The sequence below is a fragment of the Prunus persica genome, chromosome G1 (assembly GCF_000346465.2).
Source record: "Prunus persica cultivar Lovell chromosome G1, Prunus_persica_NCBIv2, whole genome shotgun sequence".
Classification (NCBI taxonomy): Eukaryota; Viridiplantae; Streptophyta; class Magnoliopsida; order Rosales; family Rosaceae; genus Prunus; species Prunus persica.
In genome coordinates this window covers 32,244,541-32,264,089 of record NC_034009.1, presented here as the reverse complement: position 1 = coordinate 32,264,089, position 19,549 = coordinate 32,244,541, and the positions used below count along the sequence as shown (strand labels likewise).

General features: G+C 35.5%; 2 protein-coding genes across 2 annotated transcripts; one reads left to right on the top strand and one right to left on the bottom strand.

The window, feature by feature from the left end:
• LOC18790167 (ADP-ribosylation factor GTPase-activating protein AGD2) lies at positions 7,908–17,850 on the top strand. The gene is made up of 19 exons (XM_007227383.2): positions 7,908–8,104; positions 8,488–8,564; positions 9,104–9,204; positions 9,657–9,727; positions 9,992–10,054; positions 10,218–10,262; positions 10,657–10,722; positions 10,817–10,864; positions 10,969–11,064; positions 11,158–11,199; positions 12,013–12,228; positions 12,454–12,585; positions 13,165–13,380; positions 14,565–14,651; positions 14,751–15,020; positions 15,310–15,431; positions 16,085–16,175; positions 16,656–17,116; positions 17,449–17,850. The coding sequence occupies exons 1-19, from the start codon at positions 8,057–8,059 to the stop codon at positions 17,561–17,563; spliced, it is 2,367 nt and encodes a 788-aa protein (XP_007227445.1). The 5' UTR covers positions 7,908–8,056; the 3' UTR covers positions 17,564–17,850.
• LOC18790678 (ATP-dependent Clp protease adapter protein CLPS1, chloroplastic) lies at positions 17,883–19,496 on the bottom strand. The gene is made up of 4 exons (XM_020555874.1): positions 19,148–19,496; positions 18,861–18,959; positions 18,532–18,641; positions 17,883–18,174 (listed from the first exon to the last, which is right to left on the bottom strand). The coding sequence occupies exons 1-4, from the start codon at positions 19,404–19,406 to the stop codon at positions 18,094–18,096; spliced, it is 549 nt and encodes a 182-aa protein (XP_020411463.1). The 5' UTR covers positions 19,407–19,496; the 3' UTR covers positions 17,883–18,093.

Below are 19,549 nucleotides of genomic sequence, written 5' to 3'. Positions count from 1 at the left end.
TCAAAAGCATCCCGAGAATCTCGCACTTTTTCAACAGCATCCCGAGAATCTCGCAATTTTCCTATGGTTAATTTGAAATTCACCGGTTCTACCTATTCATTGTATTTGTGTATAAATGTGTTACTAACGAAATTTTCTTTGCAGAAGACATCCAGTTTACTCCATACCTAGTGATGCGATATCTACTTGTTTTTCTTATCAGTAAGGACTTAATATGCCTGAGAAGCAAGACTATCTCTGATCATCCATTCAGGAAGCAAGACTATCCCTGATCATGTTTCTGCAAGATTAGGGAATTGTAAAGGTGACCTTATGCTCTAATCTCCTGAGGTCCTTCTAGACTAGGAGATATGAGAGCTTATTGTCTGCTCCCACCAGCTTCCTTCCCTGATTGCTTACCTTCTCTTGCAATCAATATCACATTATTTTTGCATTTTTTCTCTTTTTATAACTCTCTGTTCATAAGAGATTTTATTTCTTTAGAATGAACATCTGAAGAATGAATCCATGAAGTAATCCTAACTATGAGGGTTATTTGTTTTGACAGAGGCAAAAGAGTTGTGATTTTTGCTCTTGCAGGATATAACTAGATCATCAAGCGCTACATTATATTTACTGGGCTGATATGAGCTTGAATGATACTTGAGAAAAGTTTCTCCCACCTAAGGATGTAAGCAATACTTGTGTTATTTTATGCTTATATACCTATTTGATATTTTATCTTGAAAGGTAACCAAATGGGGAGATAAGTCCGTTCCAAAAGAATGACTTGTATGTATCCATGAATTATTAATGCAAATTTTACAGATTGCAAGTTGGATACATTGATAATACACTGCACAGATTAAAAGTCCCATAAGAACATAACATGGGTATAGCAGTGATCAATATGATGCACGCCTGTTGCGTAGCAAATGATGTGGATTGAAGTCCCAAATGGACAATCCTTTGACATGTCAATATTGATATTATGCACGCCTAATGCGTAGCAAATTATATGGGTTAAAGTCCCAGAAATTAATTGACATGTATGTATTAATCTGTGGCATGCCTGCAGCATGACAGATATATGGGTTCTCAATGTTCCAACTCCCTAAGTAGAGATTATCCACGCCCTACTACTAAATAACGCTCCAATGGAGGTTATAATCCACATTCTCACATAATAAAAGCCCCATGAAGTGGCTTGGGTACCCAAAGGCAAACAAATGCTTATAATTCATGCATGCGCATGCACATGAGAATGGTGGGATCATGAATTGATGAATGACAATTTTTAGTTTTGGAGTAGCTACTCAAATCATCAATGGGCTGTGTTGATTGGAACCACGTTCAATTATTAAATGTCGACAATATCATTGGCCAAAATGGAATGAGGCAATTCCATTATAGATGAGAATGAACGTGAAAGAACAAACCCACAGTACGAACCCTAAAAGATGTTAATATTAAAAGTTATACTTGGGTGTTCGGAATAAAAAGGGAATATACCTACTTTGTATGACACAATGTTTTTGACATAAACAAGGGATGTTCGGTTTTCTCCATATTTATAGATTCAATTGTGCCCCTTTATTGCACATTTACGGAGACCAACATGTTATCTTTAAGGGTTATTAAATGCACAGAGCATATCACCTGAAGTGATTCCCTAAAGATGTATAAATAGCTGGGTTAAAGCTATATAATGTGTCATAGAGTTTAATCCCTTTAAACAAAATCCTTGAAAGGATTGAAATTGCATGAAGCAAGTCTGTGGACATGTGCCTGACGCACGAAATCTGTACTCAATATTAATGTACATAAATTGCCTCAGTGAGTATATTGATTATAATGTGTTTGCAACACATTAAAGCTTCTTAAGAATTCCAGAAATATTTGTCTCGACTTAAAGATCGAGCATTATGCCAACGAGATACTTGCTTATACTAAGAAAGTATTGAAGCATTTTTATGAGGATTATCCGTTGGGCACTTTAAGGATTTTCCGGAAGTATGTTGGACCGGACATCATATTTTCCAGATAAGGCTCAACTCCATCACCATCATTTTGGGATGATGTGAGGTATATTTGATGCTATTTCCGCATAACACCATGTATGGGCATATTCTTTCAAGTGAACTTATAAATAGCCCAAGCGTTATTAGATATGCGTACTCTGAAAATTTCTATGATTTACATAGAGATAGCTCACTGGAAATATATTTACTATATGAATTGTTGGTGGCTACATCATCCACTCACTCCGAAAGATTCTCAATCCAAAAGATAGTCATGATTCACTGGAAATATATTTACTATATGAATTGTTGGTGGCTACATCATCCACTCACTCCGAAAGATTCTCAATCCAAAAGATAGTCATGAAGACATCAGGGGGAGATATTAATCAGGGGGAGCATCCAGAAGTATGTTATACAGATTGTTGTACTTTTCTTTCCATCAGTTCTCTACCTTATTAGGTTTTCTCCAAGCAAGTCTTTAATGATACAACCGACATATCATTAGTGGTCTCCAAGGGAGAGTGTTGTAAAAGAATAAACATGTGGAGCCCACTAACTATTCATTACTGTTCATTTGGCGGCTTGATAGAGTTTTCATTACTGTTCATTACTGTTCATTTGGCGGCTTTGATAGAGTTTGTCTGTCACGGGTGAACAGTGATGAATAATGATGAATAGTGATTATTTCAGCCTATAAATAAGAAGAGAAACGGAAAGAAGAAGAGAAGAAAAAGGAGAAAGGAAGAGAAGGAAGAAAGAGGAAAGAGAGAGCAGAGAGAAATTCTCCTAGAGAGAAAATTCAGTGAGCCACATATATTGTAAACACTAAACTTGTAGCCCTATTATTTTACATAGTAGAAAAGTTACTGCTGCTGCTCTCCGAGGACGTAGGCATAGCCGAACCTCGTTAAATGCTGTGTCTCATCTACTTTACGTGCAGCTCTGAATTATCACACATATCCCAGGTTATTTTATAACATGATTGGATTAGTGGTGCTCTAAAATGTATATGATATATAATCGGGTCATGCTAGGGAGACCAACTTTAGATACCAACTTGTGTACCAAGTCTCTAAAAGAGTTTCATTCCATTGATAGTAATATTTCTCCCAGTCTATGAGAGGGGTGGTACGCAAGTTGGTATCGAAAGTGGGTCTCCCTAGCATTTTCCTATATAATCCCACCATAATCCTATCATGTGCATTTTAGTAGGATAATTTATCCTATAAAAAAATTGAAATACATAATCTAATTATTCCAATTCTTTAAGCATCTCCAACCAATGTGTCAAAAGTTCTACATAGACATTTAACGACTAGAAAAAACATCTCACATCACTCCAACTGATATGTCAAAACTGATGTGGAATGAAGGCTGGAGGTTGAGATATTATTTTTTACATCCCAAAAACAAGATGTCAAATGAATATTTTATTATTATTTCTTTTATTTTCTTTTTAATTAAAAATAAATCAACACTAAAATATAATAATTTAATAATTTAATTTGACATATCTGGTGAAGTGTAAAGCTGTGTAAGATGTTAAATTACCACATCAGCCATCAAATTTAAATTTGATGTTTCATATTTGACATCTCTCTTAGAAATGCTCTTAGAGCATCTTCGACCGATATGTTAAAAGTGTCACATAGACATTTAACGGCTAGAAATAACATCTCACATCACTCAAACCGAATTGTCAAAGTTGATGTGGAATGAAGGCTGGAGGTTCAACTATTATTTATGACATTTCAAAAGCAAGATGTCAAATGAATATTTTATTATTTTTTAAAGATAGCTGGTTGTTACTTTCATTTATTATTTTGCTTTTTTATTTTTTTTTCTTCTTTATCTTAAAGGATTTGACTGTTACTGTTGAAATAAAAAATTTCATACCTATCAGATTAATTTAGATAGGCATTTGGGCTGTAACAAATCAATTCTAAATCAGGTGAGGTCCAAAATGAAGAACTCAACAACAAAATGACGCCTAGAGATAAAATCCCATATATTTATCTCCAAGAAAAAAATTACTGCCCCACTCTCAAAAGAAATAAAAAAGAATGTCAAGGTGAGATTGTGCATGGAGCAGTTTATCTCCCACCACTCCACTTATCAAAATGATGGCACAATCTGGGAAGAAATAGTCTCCCTCAACTGTCACTCACCTATTTGCCTATAAAAAAGGCATGAACCAAAGAAAAAAGGAGAGGCAGAAAGAAACCAAAGGGCTGCAGATGAGAGGGGAGGCAAGAAACAAGACAGTGCTGTAGAAATTGATACTAAAGCAAGATAAGACTGGGGTCTTGAAAAGAAAGAAGGCAAGGGCGAGAAATCTGAAGGAGGCAAAAATAAAAGCTGCTGCAGGAAATAAGACAGAAGTCTGGAGAGAAAACAAAGAGGCTGCTGGGATTCTGATTAAGGAAGAAGAGAAAGAAAAGGGCAGAAGAAAGGCAAGGTATAAAGTTTATTTCTTCTGCCAGAAAATTTCATCATGTTTCTCTGTGCAATATATTCTCTTGCTACTCAACACTCAAACATCTTATGCGAAGTTTAATTAAACAAGCCTCTGCAAATGACGTTTCCTGAGTATCACACAGAAGTCGACCTTTAAAATAACAGTCATGGGGCTCACCAAATTGATAACAGATTTCCTATCAAAGTTCAAAGTCCCCTTCCACTGTTGTCTGCCATAAAGGCTTTGAGAATGTGCACTTACTGTCGAAATTCTTCCATGTCCTTGCTGTCAAAGAAGCCTAAAAAATTCCCTATTGTCAAAGAGATCTCAAGAAACTGCAGGCCAAAGAAATTGATCCTTCTCAAATTGGTGATGAGATGGCTGCACAACTTTTACACAAAGAGAGCTCTCGCAAGGATCTCTCTATTGTGAAAATATGCAGATGGACTTTCGTAAGAGCCCCACTGTATTAAGTGTTGTGAGTGCCTTGCAGGTGTTCATAGACACACTTTATGAAAATAATGCAGGTGCTCTTGAGTAACAAACAGAAGGACAAAGATATTCCATAGGTTTATGTACAAAAAGAAAACTATTTTCTTGTCAGACCAAAACTTCTCCAAGTCAAGCACAAGAGAATTAATTTGCACCCCTCAATTTCCCTGGGGCCTTGGAGCCTTTAACAAATAAAGAAGAAAATGAAGGCACAAGTGGGCAGCAAGCCTTTCTCTGGCGTCCTGCAGGCTAAAGCTAAATGAGACTTTGCCCCAGCAAAAGCTCCAGTCACAAATCAAGGAAGGAATGCACAGCTGTTGCTTAGTGAAAAAGTAGAGCAAGAAAGTGGTGGAGAGTTTGTTGCTTAGTGAGGATGTGATAATAGCAAACCCAAAGCCCAACCAATTGGTTTTGCTGGACATGCAGAGACTCACATCTTCTCAGCCAAATATCCAAAAATGGTAAAAGAAGGATGAAGGGCAAGTGGGTCATCTTCCAAATTCAAGTGTTCAAACAGGATAACAACTCCCACATTATCAATTCTCAAGTGCTAGAAAATACCAGTTAACAAATAATTGATATAACCGTCAAATAAAGTTTGATAGACCCTTTCCTCAAATCAAAATTGGCCCGTCCAAAATTCCATTCAAAATAAAAACGTATCAATTAGCAAATAATTGATACAAAAATCCCAAATTTCTCAAATGGTACAAAACCATTCCAAATTTTCTCATGGGTCATCTACCCGTGCAAATTTCAATGAGATCAAATTCAAATCTCTCAAACTTACAAATTCTTTCAGGGGGGGTCATTCATTCCTTGAAAAGTCCAATCAAATTTTTTATGAACTGCGTCCGGTTTGATTCTGCCAAGGATACGTAGGCAATTTGGAAATTCAATCCAAATACAACCGCAAGTCCGAATAGAATCTCTGGTGTCCCTTAACCAAATTCGCCCCAAACACTTTTCCAACCACAAAATCAAATTGAATCCCTGGTCCAACCACATTCATCCAAAATCCATAAAATATTTCTTATACCACAAATTCTTTTAAGGGGTCATTCATTCCTTGAAAGTCCAATCAAATTATCTTAGAACTACAAAAGGCTTGATCCCCAAAATGGGGTATGTAGGCAGCCTAGGATTCCTTGGATGCAGCCGTAACATAAAATCAAATTACATTATTTATTTCATTCTTCATATTGGAATCAAAGGGTTTTCTCTTTCCATGGAGATTATAATTAAGAGATATTTTTATCTTGAATGGGTCGTACTCAATTAAAAATACGAACTCTTATTTGTAAATAAGAGTGAGATTATGTTGGGTGATTTTTTAATTTCTTTATTACATTTTTTATCTAATGGTTACAATAATTATTTATTTGACATATCGAGTGGACTGTAAAACTGTGTAAATGACAAATTACCACATTAGCCATCAAATTTAAATTTGATGTTTGATATTTGACATCTCCCTTGGAGATGCTCTTATACCTCATATTCAATACCCATCAATCGGGACACAAATTAGAGACACTAATGCCAACGAAGGTTTACTTATCATTTTAAATCCAATGTAATCAAATGCAATCTAATCCTACCCATAATCAAATCAAATTCTAGTCACCAAACATAGTATAAAATCGGCGGGTGAAATGATAAGCATTATATGAGGATAAAATGATAATAATTATCCTCATATAATGCGTTATCTTTTGTACACCACTATATTTCAGCATTACTTGACACATTTAGCATTTGTTCTAGCAGTTTGATCAATTTTCTATTCATTGTATTGACAGAGAAGTCAATATGGTTGCTGACTTTTTAGCTAAGAAGGGACAATTGCATGATAATACTTATTTGTATATAGTATAACAATATTCATATTGATATTAGTTTTTCGTGTTGAGTTTGATTTATATGGTTGTAAAATTCATTGCAGATCTTCTATGTAATATTTTAGGCTTATTATCACAAAACGTTACTAAGGTTTACTAAATTATCAAATTGCATCATTGATTTTTTTCTATGTCACTCGTGGTTCTCAAGGTTAGTATGTGCAATCACAAATGGTCCCTGCCGTTAAGTTCCATCAAAAACTCCTTTGATTTGCTGACTTGGCATATATATATATATATATATATATATTACAAAACATCCATGAGGTTCACACACCTATCACAAATTGTCCCTACGAATTTTTTTAATTTTTTAATTTAAAATATATATTATATTTTAAATACATGTGACACTATATTGGACTCCATATATATGCCATATCAACAAATTAATGGAGTTTTTAAAAAATAATTTAAAATTCATAAAATTAAAAAATTTAAAAACTAAGAGTTTAGGGTTCATAAATGGTCATTTAGATTAAAATCCTTCTATAAATGATTTTTTCATTTATAAATAATTTTAAAAAGAAAATCAAAATTTTATCAGTTTTAAAATTTAAAATTTAAAATTTTCGTAGGTACCATTTGTGATAGGTGTGTAAACCTCAGGAATGTTTTGTGATATATATATGCCACGTCAGCAAACTAACAGAGTTTTTGAAGGAACGGTATGGACCATTTGTGATCGCACATACTAATTTTGAGGACCACAAGTGACACAAAAAAATATTAATGATGAAATCTGATAGTTTCGTAAACTTTAGGAACATTTTGTAATAATAAGCCAATACACATTTTACAAAATTTATATTATAACTTAGGTAAATTTATCCACAAATGGGGAAACTAATTACCGACTGATTTGAAATTCAACGGTGGGAGATCTTTCACCATCACAGTCGAAGGGCCCGAAGAAGTATGCGCGCAAAAGGTCATCCTGTCATCTAATCTAACTTGCAACTGTTGCTGTCGTCTCGTGACTCTTGTCCTCGTTCTATTGTGCGCGAATCACTAGCGATAAATTGAGCAAACGTTGAAAGGAAATGACCAAATAACCCCTCCGCAATATGCAATTTGCGAGTTGCTCCATGTGCTCGAATTCGATCTGAAAAAGAAAGAAAAAAAAGTCTGAGCTAGCTGGAGAGCGAATACGGAGAAAGAAAGAGACAAAGAGAGATTGGATCTCCAAATTCGAGTGGAAAATGGCGGCATTTATCAAACTCGAGGATTCCCCAATGTTTCAGAAGCAGGTGATAAATATTTACATATTCGGATTTCGTGTTTTGAGAAAAGTTTCAACCCCTAAAATTATATGAATTTGGAGATGAAATCATCGCACTACTCTCACTGTAAATAGCTCCGTTCTCTCGGATTTTATGTGCAATACTTTTAATGTAGAAATAAATATTTTCAGCTGACAACGAGCTTTACTGGCTTGCAACGGAATTTTTGACTTTGAATTACTATGTATATATTTACTTCAAGATTAAGCAACTTGTAGCATAAAACATGAAACAAGGCATGAATTCTTAAAATTTATCATACCTGAGAGCAATAATGGTGGTGGGTGTAGTTTACTTTTTTCATTTATTTTGTGACCTTGTTCAAATGATCGGTTTGCCTTCTTCAACAGATATATTCTCTAGAACAGACAGCCGATGAGTTGAAAGATCGCTGCCAAAAATTATACAAAGGGTGTAAGAAGTTTATGTAAGTGTTTACGATGTTTCCCATCTATTTGTGTAGAACCTCAGGAGTTTATAATAGTTATTATTGAAAAAAACCTACTACCAAGAAGTAAACATCAAATAAATATCACATATGTAAAAAGTGTAGGAGTTTGGTTGAATAAGGGTGAATACCCCAATGTTAACAAAGACTCCAAAGTTTGCTTAGTGTTAAGTGGGCAACACCTCGTTTAGTTGCAGAAAATCTTGCTTGTTAGAAAGGCTGCTTTTGGTCGGCATTAGAGTTGGTAGCAGTTAGCAGAATCTTTGATGTCACTGCATTCTCAGTTATTGAAGTGAATTTCTTTCCTTTGTTTCATCCTTCAAGTTTATTTTTGTGATTATCTATTGCATTTCAATATTTATAAACAAAGTCTCTACCCATTAGCAGGATAGACAATAAGTGGCACCAGTAGATGTTCCTTTTTTATTTCGATCCCTATTAAAGTCTTATATTTAACAATTAAACTTAAAGTCATTGGCAGAGGCAAGTTTTGATTCTTGTCTTTGTTTTTCTCACAGGGCGGCTCTCGGAGAAGCATGTAATGGAGACACCACTTTTGCAGATTCTTTGGAAGCATTTGGTGGTGGACTGGATGATCCTGTTAGCGTATCCATAGGAGGTTGTTGGGATTCATAATTGTATTCTGCTTTATGTACTTATTTTTCCAGAAAAATGTATAGAAACCATAAAGGTGCATAGGATGAAATGATAATAATGATTTCTAATTTTTCAATTTAGTGTTTTTAAATACAAAATGGTTTTAATGGTAGTCAATGCTGTATTTAGTCTAATTTTATTCTGTGAAAGGGAAATGAGAAATTTTAGTATCTTAAGCTGTAATTGTGGTCTAATTTTAGTATAACACGGAAAGGGAAAGAGAACTTCTCATATACTAAATTTAAAACAAGGAAAGATCTTCAGTTCAACTAGATTACCTTCTTTTTCGAGTTGCTAGTTGATTATTGCTTTCAATTTTTGTCCTTTAGTTTTTCTTTGAGTTGACAGTTAAGTTCCAAACTATATATATATGTATATAGTTTAACTTGCTTTTTATGTGATATTTTCTTCCAGGTCCAGTAATGTCCAAATTCGTTACCGCATTTCAAGAGCTTGCCACTTATAAAGAGCTTCTTCGCTCCCAAGTGAGTCATTAGGTAGCCAATCAATGGAATAATCTTTCTTAATATGTTACATGGTGAAAGTGAGGCATGCTTTCTATGTGTTTTGTAATGGTCACTCAAAATGGCAGCACATGGTTTGGTGAGGTTGATGTACATATGGGGTTCAACCATTCCCAGACAAACCAAATAGAAAATATAGATTTAAGAGTAACATTATACGGAACTCTATTTTTTTTTTTCTTTTTCTCTTTTCTAAATATTTGGCGGGAAAATTATGGATTACAGGTGGAGCATGTGTTGGTTGATCGGTTGATGAACTTTATGACAGTTGATATGCAAGATGCAAAGGTAATTCTTTGTTCCTTTTTTAGCTTCTACGATAATTATGCTAATGGAAATTGGTGCAGGCATTGTGTTGTGGTAGTAAGATAGATGACTAAGCGTAAATTGTGATGAAGTTCTCAAAACTTTTGCTTTTTTTTTCTTACAAGCTTTTCTCTTAATTTTGCAGGAGTCCCGACGTCGCTTTGACAAAGCTATACATGGTTATGATCAGGTATTGTAGATCTCCATGAAAATTTTCTACTTGTGTGATTATATGATACGGTGCAATGATATTAATTCGATTTATACTTTCTTATATTATAGCTCTGGTCCCTAAGAAGGGAAGCTTCTAGTTGCTTGGTTCTACCTAAATGCCGTTGGGTCTGGGTTTTATAGATTGGGATCTGTGTGGAAATCATTAAAATTGTTTTTCTGTATGGATGATGAGCCAATAAATTATACATATTGGGGTTTGAAACTGTCCATGTATGCGCATTTACTTCGGCGTCTTATATTTTCTGTTTGTATTTTTTGTCCAGTTTTCCACTTCGTCTCACATTTAAATCTCAGGCACTTGAGTTGATATCTAATGAAGTTGCATAAAATTTTGTTTTACTCAATGTCAGGCACGGGAAAAGTTTGTGTCCTTAAAGAAGAATACACGGGGAGACATTGTAGCAGAACTAGAGGAGGTGTGTGCCTGTTACTTCAGTAATTTCTTGTCTAGACAGTAGACACCCTCTTATCGGAAAAATTGAGGAGCTCACCATCCTTTATTCATGACAGGATCTACAAAATTCAAAATCAACATTCGAGAAGAGCCGCTTTAACCTAGTATGTCTTTCTATGTTTGCAGATCTCTTTTGCATGTGTTATGCATTTTTTCCTTAATTCTTTCTGCTTGTAATGACCTTTCTCTGTGATTTTAAGGACTGCAGGTAAACTCACTAATGAGTATTGAATCAAAAAAGAAGTACGAGTTTTTGGAATCTATTAGTGCAATCATGGACGCTCATCTGAGATACTTTAAGCTGGTCCGTTTGTGCAATCATTAGATTTTATCTTCTTTACATGTGAATGTATGTCATTTTGACAGCTGAGAAGAATAATTTTTTTGTAATGGTTAGGGATACGAGTTATTCAGCCAAATGGAACCATATATTCACCAGGTATGAATGTAATTCACTTTTCATTTGATAATTATGGATTAATTAAAGGTTGGAGTTATTAATAATAAGAGAGGTGAAGTTTATCCTGCCTGTAAGCTGAATTACCATGCATTGGATTCAGCTGAAAAATTATCAGTTAAGTTAAACTTTATAGAGATTTTTCCACCTACCAAACTAGAAGACCGACCCTCCTTATTTGGGATGCTGGATTCCATGAGTTTCTAAGAAACCCCTTTCCTCCATTCCAAGGAATGGGTATGGGATGCCTATAATTCAATTCTGCCAAACAAATATCTCCTGAGCGATGGATATCATTTACCATTTGTGCCTTGTGGGGTTTTGAACCTCGATCTTTGTGATTACAGTCAGTGCATCCTCGTGCCAACAACCCAAATGCTAGTAAAACTTGTTAGCCTAACTCCTTGACATTTGTTACATGAATACATTCATGCCAATGATGCATAGAACTCTCCCCCGACCCTGTTTTTCTTACTGTGTTTATTGGAGAAATATGGATTACCATCACATAGAGTTTGACTAGATCTTCTTCTCTCACAATATTTTTAGGTATTGAATAATTATAGTTTAACAAGGTTTGATCTAATTTTTGGCAATTGGAAGTTTCATGTTAAAGTTGCACTCTATGTTTGAGTCAACCCATTGAACCTGACCTCATTTGATGATCTCATGTCACCCGTACATTCATGCCATGGGCAGAACCTTTTTATGGTTGCCATCTTTGACAATTATGTTTATTTAGTGTTTAGGGAGAGATTGTTTCAATTGGTAATGAACTTATTTTCCTGAAATCAGGTGTTGACATATGCACAACAATCTAAAGAACAGTCCACCGTTGAGCAAGAGAAACTTCACAAAAGGATTCAGGAATTTAGAACACAAGCCGAGCTGGACAGTGTACGAGCTTCCAGTAATATTGAGCCTTCTGCAGCGGTTGATGGCAATCGTGCCTTTGGTTTGGCTTCTTACAAAAATATAGACGCAATCATGCAGTCCAGTGCAAATGGGAAGGTAATAGAATTGGTTGACGAATTTTTGCATGATTGCACCTTTTACTTCAATTTTTGCGATAAGTAATGTTAGAATGTGTCTTCAATTTTTTACTTCTGAGAGTCTCCTATTATTTGTATTGTTGGAATTCAAGTTTTAATACGATTATATGTCACTTTATTGGCAGTATAGTTTTACTTCAAAGAAGAATAATCACATAATTCTTAATTTTGTTTCATATTTTAGGTCCAGACGATCAAGCAAGGATATCTATTGAAACGATCTTCAAGTTTAAGGGGAGATTGGAAGAGGAGGTTTTTCGTACTGAACAATCAAGGGTCTTTATTTTATTACAGAATTAAGGGTACCAAACCCATGGTGTGTTACCATTTTTTTTTACTATAGTAAACCTTACTTTAATTAGAAAGAAAGATGCAAGAAAAGACATACAAGAAATTCATGTATGCTTAACATATACAAACCAGAGAATTACAAGAAAAATATTACAATTGGTTTAAGTTCAGAGCTGCCCAATAATTATGCTAAAGAGAAAATCCGTAGAATGTTTTGACAAATGAAGCCCATAAAGACACCAATAATCTACTTCTATCCCATAGAAAACCGACTTCCTCCACCTTATCTTCAAAGATTCTGTTCTTTCTTTATTTCTTTTTTCCTTTTCTCGGAATCCCTTTCTCCTTACTATTCCATAAACTGAATAATATATTCTAACTAAACACAAAAAGAATAGAAAGCATATTGGATATTATCCTCAGAAACCATCAGGCATTTATACAATTTTCTCGGCTTATTTTTATCTGTAAGTTTTGGATTCTGTATCTTTGAATGATCTTTAAATAACTATTTCATATATGTCATATTCCAGTGATAATGTTGTTAGTTTTTGTTGCATGGACTCCTGATTTTTCTTTTTTCTTGCATCCGTTACCATCATAGGGCTCTCAATCACATCACTTCACGCGTTCACCTGAACATCACAGTGGTGTGTTTGGTAGATTTCGTTCAAGACATAGGGGACCGTCACTTAATGAGAACATTCTGGGCTGCCGTACTGTTGATCTGTGCACCTCAACAATTAAGATGGATGCAGAGGATACAGATCTTCGACTTTGCTTCAGAATAATATCCCCACTGAAAACTTACACATTGCAGGTAATTAGTTGATTGGCTGTTGGTTATTTCATTATGGTGCCGTATTGTAGAACTAAAAATTGTATGCATGGCTCAACTCATCTCAACTCTCAACATGACCATAATACCAACTACTTGAGGTAAGCTGCCAATAATTTGAAGGCACAAGACCTTGAAATCCTGAAACCAAGTTTATAATCCAAGAGCTCTAGTACTCCTATTTTGCTGTTGTAAGAAAGGTTATTTTGTTACATTATCATTTCATCGAGCCACCGAGACAGTTCTGGAAACACAATGGTCGAAAGAGATAACTCTGCTAAGAAAAACACGAGAAAAAGCTACTAGGCTCATGTATAGCTTTTGGAAATAATAAGTTGATATGTGATAGCATTTTCTCTTTATCTCATTCGGATGCCACATTTGTAAATGTGAGAATGTAGTTGAAGTTAACTGCAAAACTAGTTTAATGTTGATAAAAACAACTGTCACTGTCTCCCCCTTGCAGGCAGATAGGGTACTTTTTGCCTCAAGTCAATGATACTGAATAATCCCCTCCCTCCTCCCCACTCCCCAAGCAAAATCCAATTAAAAAGGCTGACTGAGTTTCAGGTTTGGTAGGGTCAAAAGGGTATGGACGCCAACAAGCATGCTCTGCCAAAGTACACCTCGCTTTGTCTGACTCCTAAAAGTTAAGATGAAGCAGATGAGTTGTCACTACAACTGGAAATGTGCACTAATGATAAATTGGAATGTTATTGCTCCAATGCATACTCATACCATCATCAAATCTTTACTTAAAACTGGTACTTATTTGGTCATTAGCCCCTTCCCATGGAGAGAAACTTGTGGTGCAAGAGTTCCTCCATGGTTAGCTTTCTATACTTGAACAGGAAGAAGATCTTGATAATGGACATTTTGATGAAAGGGGCCGTGTTTTTGTTAATTCGTGCAATTCATGTAAGCAAACAGGAGAGTCTCCTATAAAAGAGGATAATTGGCAACATAGTGAAATCTTAAAAAACAAGCGAAAACAGGAGGATGATTTAGGCTAAAGATAATTGGCAACATAATGAAATCTTAGCAAACTAGTACCTTTCATCGCTTGCACCCTTGCATTTTTTTCATTCCATCTGAATCAATAGCTGCATAATTGAAGTCTGGGACGGCATTCTGACAGGCAACATTTTCCATTCTGTTTTGGTCAGGCTGAAAATGATGCAGATAGGATGGATTGGATAAACAAAATAACAGGAGCTATTCAATCTCTTCTGAATTCTCAGCTTCTTGAACAGGTCCCTCCCTCGAAAGCTTTGTGACTATTCCGTATAACTAAAAATCAAGGTTTGCATGCAAGCATTGCGACTAACAAAGTTTCGTTGTATCTTATGCAGCCACATCCTAGAAACATGAATCTCAAGAGTAGTAAATCTGGTCTTGGCACATATGGTGTTCATCCACTAAATAGCAATGAAAGTAGAGAAGATACCATAAAATTCAACAGAATAGATTCTGTTTCTAGTATTCTCAGGGAAATCCCTGGAAATGATCTTTGTGCAGAGTGCAGTGCTCCTGAGCCTGATTGGGCATCTCTTAATCTTGGCATACTGGTGTGCATCGAATGTTCTGGTGTTCACCGGAATCTTGGTGTACATATTTCAAAGGTGCGCAAAGAAATGAAAAGTTGAGAACTGATTGTGTTTTGCTCTAGGGTAGATGTCTGCCAGCTTCCAGTTTATTAATAAGTTTTATTTTGTGTCATTTTCCTCTTGGCCTACCCTTCTATACGATTAATAATTTGGATTATCTTTGTTATTTGCGAAAAGTTAGGGAAGTTAAAGCATTTAGAGTTGTGTTGGTGAAATCCTATTATTATGAATTTCTCTATACCAATTATTTTGAATTCTCGTTTAAGATCCCTCATTAAAAGATGACTTGTACTAATAACTGCAGGTGAGATCTCTAACATTAGATGTCAAGGTTTGGGAACCTACAATTGTGGACTTATTTCGCAACTTGGGTAATGCTTATTGTAACTCTTTATGGGAACGAACGCTTCTACTTGAGAATGAAAGGTAAGAATTCCAATTGTATTTGCAATATGGCCAGTGTTATCACATCACAGAATTTATTTAGAGTGGTGGTTATCCACTTACACTCCATTTTATAACTAAAAAAGGAGTGTAAGTGGATAAAATTGGAGTGGAGAAATCATTACCGTTTATTTATATTCTGAAAGAAAGAAAAAATTACTGTTGATTTCCACATTGAAGTTTATATGTGGAAGCTTAAAAGAAATGTAATCGAGGATGTTTTTTATGGGTTTCAGTTTCTATTAATTCCACACCAGAAACTTGAATGTTAAGTGTAAGATGTTGAAACCCAATTATGAAGAATGTTAAGTTCATAACTATCAACAAATTCTCTAGTACAGTAATGGAATATGGAGTAGCTAGGTGCTTCATGGCATATATTTTTTTCTTCTATACAGTATGGATATATGGAGTAGCACGGTGTTTGGAATTTTTATGAATGGATACTTTTGTCCACAAAAAAGCATGCATGACCTTTCAAGTACTTTTAGCCTACAATTAAAAATAATAATTCACAAAGGACAGCTTCCTTTAATCCCTTCCGAACTGTTGGATTTATCTAAGTAATGTGCTTTGTGGTATTAGAAATTATGTATATCGCTGTGTAATTTATGTTGGGTGTAAATATTTTGCAGAGCGAATGGCTCAAAGGCCACTAGGGCTTCAATTTTAAAACCAGGCCCCGAAAATGCAATTCAGCATAAGGAAATATACATTCAAGCAAAGGTAATCCATGAAGTTCCTTTCCTCAATTCTATAATAGGAACATGCATATAAAATGTGGAAAGAAAGGAAAAAAAAACATGTGGAAAAATGCATATAGCTTGAAAGTTGCTTTAAGTTTTCTTGAAAATATTTTTGGTTACTATAACTGGAAAAATAAAGGATGGTGAATCTTAAGAACCAACTTTATCCAAAAGTTTCATATGATCCAAAACAGGGACAACTGTGTATGCTAGTTTGGTAGACACTAATATAGAAGTTTTTGTCCTTACGGTATCTTTTTCATTTGTATGTGTCTTTGTATTTTACCGTTTGAACACATATTCGTATCATCTTCCAATTTCCGTTGCATTCTGCATTCATCTCCCTATTACCTTCCAATTTCCCTGGTGTTGTGTGTTAATCGTGACATTTTTCTCATGTAATTAAGAACAAGGCTGTAATTTTTAATGTTAACAATAATTATCTTCTGTGCACAAGCAGTATGTAGAGAAAGTGATGGTTGTTAGAGAAGCTGTATCGGGCATGCCTCTTCTTGCAGCAAGCATATGGCAAGCAGTGAAGACTTGTAATTTACAAGAAGTCTATCGTCTTATTGTGATTTCAGATGTGAACATCATTGACACTACCTTTGATAACGTGGTGGGTGTTGATTTATATCACCATGCTGATGCACAAGACTTGGAGTCAGATTTTCACACAATGGAGATGAAACAGCACGATCCAGCAGCATGCGAGAGAATCAAGGATGCCAATGAGCCAGGGAACTGTCTTCAAGGTTGTTCATTACTGCATCTGGCTTGTGACTGTGGCAATCCAATGATGATTGAATTGTTGCTGCAATTTGGTGCCAACATAAATTTGCGTGATTTCCACGGAAGGACTCCTTTGCACCGCTGCATCTCCAGTGGGAACAACTCGTTGGCAAAGTTTCTACTTAGGAGGTAATGTATCTATTGGTGTTGAAAACTGTGTTTCATATGAAATTTTTTGATCCTTTCTTCATTCTTAGAATAAATCAGAAAACTTTTTGTCCGCTTGATAATAAGATGACTGTAACAGTTAATTTGAACTTGAACTAACTGATATCGTCTCATCTCAGTACTATTATGTTGATATGAGCAGCCCCTTCCATTTGCATGATCATTGTAACTTTTGAATGTTCAAATTCCTTTCAATTGGCTATTAAACAAGTGAACTTTTGAAGTAACTGATATCATCTTGGGTTAATGTTGTTAATAATGCCATGCCATGTACTAACATACTAGTTATGCAGAGGCGCACGCCCATCAATTCAAGATGGAGGAGGGCAAAGTGCACTGGAGAGAGCGATGGAGATGGGGGCAATTACAGATGAGGAGTTGTTTATAAAACTTTCTGAATCTGAGTGAAACAGAGAATTCCATCTCATGTGGTTTCTGGCTTCCATCTCACTTATGCTAATGCTGGAAAATCCATTTTGACTCGACTGACTCTTATCATGAATAAAGCCTAATTCCTGTGTAAGAATAGAAGTCCTTCCCAGCTTCCTATCTGTTAATTTGTGTAGCTGGTTTTCACAAATCTTCTCGTTCATTTTCATCATTTGAGTAATGTATTCTATTTTATGAGAATTCTGAAGCCCAAAATACGATTAGATGCAATTTTTACATAATGTACTCTTAACTTCCTTTTGTCAGATAGAACTTTTAGTTATGAATTTCATTGGGATTCATATCAAAAAATAATACCCGCACATACGTATTACTATGTAACTGTCGAACTACCCAATTTTACGAATACAATACTACATATTAAAAAATAATGCCCGCACTTGGCATCTCTCTCGTTTTCTTCATCAAAAATTTCTCCAAACGCATACTGTAACTTCAAAATTGGATCACTATTACAAATGCAACTGCAGGATCTTCGGTTGACTGCTTCACAAACTATTTGAATCCGGTTCTATTGTTGATCGTAACCCGCCACGAATCATCATTTGGGAGTAAAATTCAGCATGTTCCTGACAACCAAAACAAAGTACTGCTATAAATTTCCTTTTTCTTTTGTGCTTTGTAAGATTGCTATTAAAATTATTTGAACAAATTACACGAAAGAACAAAATGTAGCAAAAAAGTGGAACTAGTTTTTAATCTTATGATCTCTTTCCCAACCCTCCTATTATATAATCGTCGTAGCTACCAATCCAGACAGCATTGTCTATCAGTCAAGCTAAGTGCTATTAGATTCCCCCATGTAATGTGAAAACATCCATTTTGGTTTTTCATTTCTGGGTAGGGGCCAAGAAACCAAGAAACCCAAAAGAAACTAACAATGAAGATGCAAAGCTATGCTACAATAGATACACTAGAGAATTTACCTTCACTGTAACGATAACGACAGCAACCCCGTTTTCCCTTGATTTAAGAAATAGTCCTCTTGCATCATCAGGGGTAACAGATGGAACAACTTGGGGCACGACCTTTGCAACTACAAAAGAACACAAAAATGATCTCAGTTAGTTATCAAAATTACATCCTTCCTTTGTCCTCCTGATGATAGCAGCACCTCCTTCCTTCATGAATAAGGCTGGAGAGTGCCATCAAAAATTCAATCTCCAAACCAAGGAGTACATTAAGTCTTGCAGTAAAAAAAGTCTGGTAGAGTTGTATATATCAATGTCATGTATATGTAGGAAAAGGAAATTACCTAATTTTTCAGTGTGGCGAACATCATCAACCAGCAAAACTCTGTAACTATCCCCACTCCCAATACCTCTCTTCTCCTTGAGTCGTCCAATATCTCCTCCTGTAATTACAACATTAAACAAAGGCAGAAGAATAGTGCAGTGCAGTGCTACATTGCAATTGGGTTTTCTAATATGTTTTTCTCCCCCCTTTTCATAACAAATCTCAACTATTGAATACAAAACAAAAATCCCAGATGAGAAAAACTCAAGACAGTTGAAGGATAAATGATAAAGTAGGTATAGGTACCTTGTTCAAGCTGGGTAGCAGGGTCAAATTGGGATTGGTCAAACTTTGGGCGCTCCAAGACCCCAGCACCACCCTTGGAAGACCCAAACCTGGCCTTCACAGCCATGCCATTGCCACCTCTCCATCTTTCTTGGCCTTCCTTGACACCCAGAATCCTAGAACAACTACGACTTGGAGACGGAGGAGGAGGGAAACCAACAATCCTGGTCAGGGAAAACGACGACGTAGTAGTTGCTCCTCCTGTAAGAGCCATGTTCATTTCTGCTAGCCTGGTAGTAGCTTGAGTTGAGGGGAAAACAAGAACACACAAAGAAAGAAAGAAAGGAAGGAAGTAGGAGATGACAAAGTTTGTTTCTCAATTCTCAGGAAGAGTTTTTATACGGGTCCTAATTTTTCACTGGA

Coding starts and splice junctions, on each gene's coding strand:
- LOC18790167 (XM_007227383.2), top strand. CDS start 8,057: ATGGCGGCATTTATCAAACTCGAGGATTCCCCAATGTTTCAGAAGCAG. Junction 10,723..10,816: donor TTGTAGCAGAACTAGAGGAG/GTGTGTGCCTGT, acceptor TATTCATGACAG/GATCTACAAAATTCAAAATC. Junction 12,229..12,453: donor AGTCCAGTGCAAATGGGAAG/GTAATAGAATTG, acceptor TTCATATTTTAG/GTCCAGACGATCAAGCAAGG.
- LOC18790678 (XM_020555874.1), bottom strand. CDS start 19,406: ATGAACATGGCTCTTACAGGAGGAGCAACTACTACGTCGTCGTTTTCC. Junction 18,642..18,860: donor TCGCCACACTGAAAAATTAG/GTAATTTCCTTT, acceptor GTTCTTTTGTAG/TTGCAAAGGTCGTGCCCCAA. Junction 18,175..18,531: donor TCGTTATCGTTACAGTGAAG/GTAAATTCTCTA, acceptor TTTGGTTGTCAG/GAACATGCTGAATTTTACTC.